This window comes from Trachymyrmex septentrionalis, unplaced genomic scaffold (assembly GCF_001594115.1).
Source record: "Trachymyrmex septentrionalis isolate Tsep2-gDNA-1 unplaced genomic scaffold, Tsep1.0 scaffold62, whole genome shotgun sequence".
Lineage (NCBI taxonomy): Eukaryota > Metazoa > Arthropoda > Insecta > Hymenoptera > Formicidae > Trachymyrmex > Trachymyrmex septentrionalis.
In genome coordinates, this window is record NW_017305800.1 from 1796571 (window position 1) to 1806104 (window position 9534).

Sequence of the window (9534 nt, forward strand, 5' to 3'; positions counted from 1 at the left end):
AAAGAGAAGAAGAGGTAATGCCGATATCTGAAGTCTATATATAATTGGATTGTACTACAGAACAGAGATAAAAATGCAAACGTTGAGAGCAGGTTCTCCTCGCTGCGCAATTAGATTGGATGAGTTGGGCGAATTTATTGGGCAATTTTACGAACTAAATCTAAGCTTCTCCCTTTGTCTTTGATCTCGTCAAAGAGCGGAGGGACAAGAGAGTGGTCGAAGGGCGGACTATCGAAGCGATAGCTTACTCACCTAACATTTGATTAAATATTTTGTCGAAGTTTACTTCATTATTCTTCTCCAGATATCTGTGCATGACGCTCCGAACGCTGAAACAGAAAGGAACGATTTTTCTCATCAGCAATGGTTTATCGTGCGATGACGTCCTTTCCGAGAGACCGATAAAAGCGCAGAAGAGAAAATACAAGCGAATATGTCGCGTAAAGATATTTCCATTTGAAAACCCGAGGGGACCCGGAGATCCCTGAAATTTCCGGAGAGATTCCGTGCCGGGAGTCGGCAAACTCGATCAGTTATTCCATCAAGCGTCGTCGTCGAACGTAAATCTATCGAAAATGTACTCGGCGCATTTCGCGGGGAATATATTAGCGTGCTCGGTGAAATTCGAAATCCCGATTCCCGTCACCGTCGCTGCGCCTACATCACGAGATTGATCAATATGGAAAACGGCGGAATTACTGCTGTTATAACTCGTCGTGTCATCGATACAGTTCGACCCGGCATGAGCATGAAGAGCGCGGGGGGCTCGCGCTCGAATGACAAAGCTACCTCCACAGATACCGAGAAGATAATGGCCAATTTGACAAAATACAACGCGCACCTATTTCCTCCTCAATTATCCAAATGATCTGCGGTGCACATGTGTCACGCAAGAGTACGTGGGCGTTTGAAGTACAAGAGAATTCATTTCGCATACCACAGAGCCGATAAATAATTAAAATCCCGCGTGCCTTCTTATTATCTCGGATACTTTTCGCTGAAATGTCAAACCGTTATAAATATCGCATTAATCAAGGAGATACCATAATGTGTGACGTGTAAGATTTATATGCCGCAGTGACTTTTCAATGTGAGCGATTGATAAACAAAGATGATATCGATTATTATCACACTATGTCGTTTGCTGGAAAGCACCCGATGAGATGAAGATTCTTGTCTTTCGGGCAGCGTCTTTCAGAAACCGGTTCAGCAAAAATCGTACGCTACGAGCTCGACAATCTTTATCAATCGTTCGATCGACGAGGATTCAAAACATTAATTTAATTCCAAAATTTTAATCCAGCTATCACATCATAAACATGAGTGCTTATAAGTGTCTGATGAAAAAAAAAAGAACGCTTACAGTACTCCGATTCTTTTCACAGTTCGTTATGTTATCGTTGCGTAGGTTTTTTTATCGTGCATAATATCTGCGCAATAACAATATAATAATTCCGAAACTATCATTAAGAGTTACAGAATCGGAGTACAGATTCAATCACAGTATATCGAGTCACAAATTGAGCATCATAAACTGCCCATCATCATGCAGCATTACGGTTAATTGTTTCGGTTCGATGGATACACCGCGCGAGAATGCATCCACGCATTGAGAAAAGTTTGTATTTGTAACTATAGTGTAATTGCATATTATTATAATTGTGATTATTACTGCTATAATATAATGTAAGTAATAATAATTATGTGTATAGTTATGTCAAATATATTTAATTGACAACTGAAAATGACTATAATTATAGTCCTTATTACTACAAAAATAATTGCAATTTCTATAAATCATAGTAATTTCAATGATCTTTGTGGTAATTTCAGTATTTATTATAATTATTATTTATTATTATATAATCATTTTCGATTGTCAACTATATATATATATATATATAAATATATATATATATATATATAAAACTATAAATAGTTATTGTTAGATGCTAATTTAAAGTAATAATAACTACAGTTATAATATGTAATTATAATTACAAATACCAAAAATTTTTCTTTCAGTGCAACGCAACTCGGTCACTTGCATTTAGTAGCGGCTATTTCAGTCAAACTAACTTGAGAGTGACCAAGCGATTGAAAAGGTAGGTTAGACTGGAAAGAGCGAACAAACGTATCTGCGATAACAAAAACCTAATCGATGACTCTTGAAGAGATAACATTGAAGGGTGCGTTCATCAAGAACACATTTTTCGAGGTGCGCGCGTCTTATACGACGATATTTCTTGCGATGGATTATTTTTCATGCACGATCTACATAAACAAATATAAGGTAAATTGCGATGATTTCAGGTTATTCGACTTTACGAAAAAGTATAGGGAAATTAAATATTTCATTTTTATTTTTAACGACATTAGACGTTATTAGATTTAACGTTATTATATGTTATTAGATTTAATATTTTCCTCTTTTATACAAAATGAATAACATTTTCGGTTATCAAAGAAAATCTTACAATAATTTTTGAATATTTTATACATTTCGTCTTTGCGCTTATGGATCACGCGGTCAATTATTAATCGCTTTTGAAAAATAGATGTTACGCCAAAAAAGGGACGCGTAATGTCTCATCTTCAAATTAAGAATTAATTTAATATTATTGATTATACTAATGCAAACATTTTATAAATCCATAAAAAACATTTGCCTAATTTATTTCCTCCTAACGATGACTGACGATCGAACGACTGCTGAAATTACTTTGTCATCAGAAATAATAGAAATGCCTTACTTCGATTCACACACTACAAGAATTGGGAATCTTTTTTTGGGTCGGTTTTATCAATAGTTAATCGCATTTGTACCGTCGTTATTCATTCGATCTTCTGTGGACATCGATTTTTCGCTTCTCCGCTCGGTTTTACTTTTCCCTACACCTTTCTAACTTGACGAACAGATAATTGAGTTCGCGACGTTCCATCTACCATAAATTTCTTATTTACGCAATAGAGAGAGGAGTCACCATAGAGATCCCAAGAGAACTGATTTCTCGCTAAATTATATACAATATATACACTCAAAGTCGTCAAACTAATCAGCCAACGGCATGGATTTTTAATTTCATGATCGCACAATACTAAAAAAAAAAAGACAGAGTTTCGAAAGTTGCGAGGAGTTATTATGTAAAGCGGTTACTTATAAAACAAATATTAAAATTTATTCTCGAACGCGCTTCTCGTCACAGCACGTCAACTTTTATTTCGTGCTGACGTAAAAGCGTTTTATCATTTTTATTATCACTTGTTCGACTCTGTAATCGCGCGATTATTCACCGCTAAATTAATATTGCGATTTACTATGTTATTACGGAAATAACCGAAGTAGCAACTCGAGAAACTTTGGGACGTTTACAGATGAGACGTGTAATCGCCCGCTTTAGTTATACCACAATGATTGATTGGAGAACGGATGAAGTTTTAATTTCTCCAATCTTATGTTCGCGGCGGTGAAAGCGAAGTGTATTAGCCAACGAACTTCCGTCGAAGGGCGATAGTTTTTCTCTTCGTGAGACGCTGCCATAAATCTGGCGGGATTTAATATCGATGCTGCCAATTTCGCGTCCCAATATACAGTTCATTGTTGGAAGTACGACGACGAATCTGACAAAAGAAATGTTGAGAGAGACGAATGAAGAAGCTTGCACAAGGACAAGACTTCAAAGGACTTTATCAACTTAAAAAAAAAAAAAAAAAAAAAAAAACACCCACGTGTGTCTCTTTTTGAATGTGTTATATTTAAGATCATTTTATTCAATTTTATGCGAAGGAGTAAAGGTGTTTCAAGTGTCTCGAGAGTGTTGATAAAGTTTCATTTCCTGTAACTAATTGGAGCTATAAAAAGAAGAGGAATGTGAATAAACATGAAACATCTGGGTCCTTGGCATTTTAAAAGTGTCTCCATTATACTGGTCTTATAAAGGTAGAACGGCGTAAACACGACAATTAAGTGACGGAGCTCAGGGATAGAAGTTGGACGTAAAATTTGATTAGGGTTAATTTCTGATAGAAGAGGGAGGTTAATCCACGATAGATGGAGCACCGAATATCAAGCGGGGATGAATGAGCTTTGCAACCGACCAAAATAAATCCGTGTTTTCAGCGATTTATTGGAATGCCGCCAGACATCGCATACATCCAGAAACGGGCAAGTTTTTACCCGTTTGATCTGTGCTCGACGCGATGAAATCCAAATCGAGCACAATGTTACAGGATTATGAAAAAAGACACAAGAGCGGCAGTTACGTAAATCTGTCCGAACGCGAAATCTAAACTAATTTTAAATGCTCGAAGCAATTGCAAGAAAAAAATATACATGTAAAAATAGAAACAACAGAAATTGTCTTATTGTTAACTAAGTGCCACTCCTAAAAATATCAAAATATTTCGAAAAAGTTTAAAACAATTGTTCGAGTTTAAGTTGATTAGTCTTGTATGTCTTTTCGAATTTTAACTCAAATTCGCGTCAAGTAAAACATTTAGCATAAAACGTACAAAACTTAAAACTTGAGAGCTTTGATCATTGTATTTTACAGAAATCAACTAAAAGTTTTAGCTTTAAACTATTCAATGGAAAAATGGATAGAATTGACTACAATCCTCTACGAAATATGGAATCTGAGAAAGTATCTCGAGACAAGCTTCATGTGAAATTCTTCTACTGAGAATCGCAATAACCACAACGCCTTATAAATGTCAAATCAAACTCGACGGGTTCGCAGAATTCATCTATCAAACCACTTCATCATTTTAGTCGAGCGTTTCTTAGCAATCGCACGATTATAAAGGCAGGACACATATTATGGAATTATTTTCAGTGGATTCCAATCGGGATTATTCCATATTCGTTTTTCCTAGAAAACGTAATAGAAACCTACTTACAAAATTGGTTAAATTAATCTGAAAAACGTTAACAAAAATTTAATAATCAGATTATTTAGTAAAATATGAACGACCCACACTTTTGATTAAAATAACCAGACAAATTTTGTTGCATATATTTCGATTACGATAATCAGACATTTGGTTGCATGAATTTAAATGAAAATAACAAAACTTTCTCAGTTGAAATCTTAGACTAATTATAATAATCAGAAATTCTGTTTAATTCTACCATACTCCTTTAAGTGTTAATCTAACTATGTCCTTCTTCTCTTAATCATAACTAAATACTTGGATATTACTACTACATACATATGCACTAACCATTTATTCTATAACTTTATTGTACCTAAATGTTCTATTTGTGTACCAAAATATTTGATTATAATGATTAGAAATTCTGTTTATTAGATGAGTACAAAACTTTGTAAAACGTTATTAAAACTCAAGCAGTAATTTTTAACCGTGTAAAGTTGGCTCCCCAACTTCTAAAAAAATTAACTTTCTATAGCTCATTCACTTGTACATTGTTTGCACATGCATTCACATTTTGCATTTTCAGTTACACACTTCTGATAAAAAAATTATTAAAAACAATTTGAGAGGGAGGGGCTAATTTCACACTAGACCTCCAATCACGAGCAAATTAGATCTAACTAATCTTAATCGATACATTTTCGTTTATATATTCTGAAAAAGATCGATTTTTCGTTTGCACACTTTTAATTAATACTATTAACAATTAAAGTGAACGGTGGATTCGGATAAATAGACTTAAATCGTAATTACTACACTTAAAATAGTATAAATCGATAGGTTTTTATTTGCATATTACGAAACTAATCGATTCTTCGTTTGCATACCCTTAGTTAAAAAGTTACCATATTCAAACCTATCTACCCGAGTCGAATATTTTTCCTCGAAACTTTAATTGTTAATAACTTTTTAATTAAAGGTGCGCAATCAAAAATCAATTTATTTCGGGATGTGCAAACAAAATAGATTCATGTCATTTTGAGTATAGTAACTAGTAAGCGATTTAAATCTATCTACGTGCGTGTGTGTGTGTGCGTGCGTGCGTGCGTGAGAGAGAGAGAGAGAGAGAGCGCTTACCGTTTACTTTAATTGTTAATAGTATTAACTTGTAATTATTATAAACTGTCATTTAGAAAACTATAATATTTTCACCAAAATTTGCTTAATTCCAAATAAATCTTACTAATTCAATTACAATTGTTTTTTTTTTCCATAAGAGACTAATTGAACAATTCCGATCGGAATTGTTCCATTCCGAATAATTTCATAATACATACCGAGATCTCATTATCCTAACCGACACTGTCGACACCCCAATAATGGCGTTACGAAAATTGGAGGATTTTCGTAACTACGGCCGGCATCCCGCTCAATTAGCCACACGTAATTTGATTTTGAACGGTAGTCATACCGTTACCGGCCAACCGATCGTTAGCTTTTGGCTTGTGTCGAAATCGCTGCGCCAAAACCGCATAAACCGCGCTAGCTGGCGTATTTCTGCTCACGCCTCAAAAATCAAACCGAAATCTCCCCAGCATGCGTCACAGTAAACGTTGCTGGAGGCAAAAGAAGTTTATTGAAACGGGATTGCCCACTCGAGCTGGCTAAGCAAGCCATAAAGCCAAGCTGCAACGCGGCCGTTTACTTATTTTTATTAAGTATACATCCAAAACGCGCAAATGTCCGAGCGCTCATTCCTCTGGATGAGTGTATTTACATCAATCAAAAGAATCCATTTTTTTTCCCGCAGCAATGTGAATAAAATTAATTATCAGCATGACAATTAATTTTGAGAGAAATATCTGTGTATTCTGCTGACGTTTTCTCCTTTAATTTTATTTATGAGAAAAAACTAAAGTGAAATATTGTATACCGTCATATAGCTTTGTCAGTGCTGCTTCAGTAATTATAATTAATACATAAACATTTGTACATTTTCATCGACGTCCTAACCGGTCTCTCTTCTGCTAAATCCTTAACTGTTACTTTGCTGCAATAAAAAATCGAATTCGGAGCTTTCTTCGATTACAAATTTTTTTTTATTGCCAATATTTGCGTCGTTCCGGAGAGACAATGTATTATTTCGATAATTATATAATTAATACATAAATATTGGTACACTTTTATCTTTTGCTATAAATTTTTTGTTGCTTCGTTGCAATAGAAAATCAAATTCAAAGCTCTCTCTCCAATTCGACTGACCACAAATGTTATTGATATCGCCAAAATTTATGATCAAGACTGCAAACTCTCGAGAAAGTACTAACCTCTGCCAACTGATCGACTCGCGTTATGCAACGTAAATTAAGGAAGCAACATTTGACTTTTCTTTAACGCTCAACTGCATCATATTTTAAACGCGCACAACGCATTTCCAGAACGAGAGGTCCATTTATTATACCGAGAAAGAAATCACTCTTGATGTGGTACGAAGACAGACAGGATGCTCTCCGAAGCCAACAAACGCCAACTCGATTTGACAAAACGTCATTTATCCTCGACTTGCATAACGCGATCTGGTTGCAGTCGGGCGTGAAAGCCCGTCGGTATATATTAATCATTTCTCAAAATTATTTCTTAGGCTAATCGTGAACGCAGTTAAAACTGCATAAACGAGCGAGTGAGCTCACGAGAGAGAAAGAGAGAGAGAGAGAGGAGGGAGGGGGGGGAGGATACTTGTGCTTAGACCCCGGTATTTTCATCAGTGGACCGCTACTATCCGTTTCCGTCGACTCTGCTACCGTCGTATTCTGCAAGCAATTTGACGACGGGAAAATTACACTTTGTTCGTAAAAGAGGCTCCGGATTAACGAACGAGTGCTCGAGTGAACGTTCTCGAGTATCCTTTTAAGGCCCGTGGTGGAAAAGCGGATTCACCCCCTAGCGGCTCTTACGGAGTCTTTCTCGAACTTCAATCTTCCGTGCTACTATTCCCCACCTTTCTCCTCAATTTGATGGCAATCTCCTTTTTTCCAGCGTGAATAGGGTAGTTTTGCGGCTGCCATTCAGGCAACTGAACGCGCGTTGCCGATAAAAGACGATAATTAATGCATACAGCGCCGGACGGGGTATCCTATTATTTACGGCGACAGTTATACGGCGAATGTAAGCGCGGCGTGTGTAAAGATACGCGATTGTGTAGCTGTCAAAAATGGCATTTCATGATAATGCGAGGCTCGTCGATCCTCGCAGAAAGAATACGTTCGATTTCTGAATACATTTATTCGCTTATATATATATAATATTTAACTTGATATTTACTTTTTGTTTCCCGTATACTCAAGTATTATACATATAACAATAAATAACGAAAGGGCCTTATCGATCTAAGATGGATTTTAGTGCGTAAATAATATTTTAATATGAATTTATATACATATCCAGTTCTATAACAAGTTCTTGCGCGTTGAAATTATTATCTTTAAACACAATTTTAAATTAAACTAATAATGTCATAAATTAAATTGCCAAACAATCTAGTAATATTCATGTTAATAAGCATCTTTGATTGGCTAATAACCAAATATTATAATTTGCTTTAATGAGTTCGAAGTTCCCTTCAGTTATATGCTACATAAATAAAATGCTGACTATGTCACAGACTTTCGTACTGAAAATGTTTTTATTTGCAAAGTTACATATTTCAGCGTATCTAAAAGTTATGAGACACGAGAAGGAAACGAGAAGTATACATAAAGTTCGAAAGTACTATTATAAGAGTTAAAAAATATTCTCCGAGCATCCAAGAAAAGTTAGCCATTACGGGTTAAAGCACGTATGTCGCTCGGACATAATTACTTAATTTATAGCGGGAGTCGCCACGAAAGTTTACAATAACGCTCGGGGCTCTCGTGAGATGGTCTCGTTTATTTATTGTACTTCTAAAAGCCGTTTTTACAATCGAGACGTTTTTATTATGATACGAGACTAGCAAGAGGGCGACGCGTTGATGCCCGGCTCGTTGATTGCTACCTTTAATTACATCCGGGACCGCAGCTTCCCCGATATATGTCCTTCCGAGAGAGTCCTGCAGCTTCTTTTTCCTCATGTCTGCCCGGAATTATTCTCTTCCGCGCGTGAAAACGGGATAGCAGTTATCCATTCTGAATACCAAGAGGAGAGCGAGTGGCCCAGTATTTTATCGATCCCACCTGAGCCAATCAACGATTAACCGATCCCGTCCGACGACACTGATGGATAACGCCAATATCGTCGCGCTTGAATCCTTTCAACAAGAGAACCACACTCCAACGGATAAAACTTTATTTATACGGAATATATATATATATATATATATATATATATATATATAATTGAACTGGAACATATGTGGTAGGAAAGAGGAATTTGTTGTGGGAGCCAATGGAGGATTAATGTGGCGATAGATTGATAAATCCCCCCGAACTAATACGCTTATGGTTCGCCTCGTCGTAATAATCCAGGGATTTATAGAAAGCCGTTTTGCGAATTAGAAGAATTTAAAGAGAGAAAGAGAGAAACTACATCGACGATACGAACAGAAGGAGAGACAACAAACGAAAATGGCGCATGTCGACGAGAGAGAGAGAGAGAGAGAGAGAGAGAGAGAGAGAGAGAGAG

The 9534-nt window shown here is 36.1% G+C and overlaps 1 protein-coding gene across 1 annotated transcript in view; it reads right to left on the reverse strand.

Annotated features, from left to right (window-relative positions):
• LOC108752934 (G protein-coupled receptor kinase 1) overlaps positions 1–9534 on the reverse strand; it is a 25044-nt gene that overhangs the window by 5927 nt on the left and 9583 nt on the right. Inside the window, exon 2 of the mRNA XM_018494172.1 lies at positions 253–329. Within this exon, the coding sequence (XP_018349674.1) occupies positions 253–329 (77 nt within the window). The remainder of the gene's footprint in view (positions 1–252; positions 330–9534) is intronic.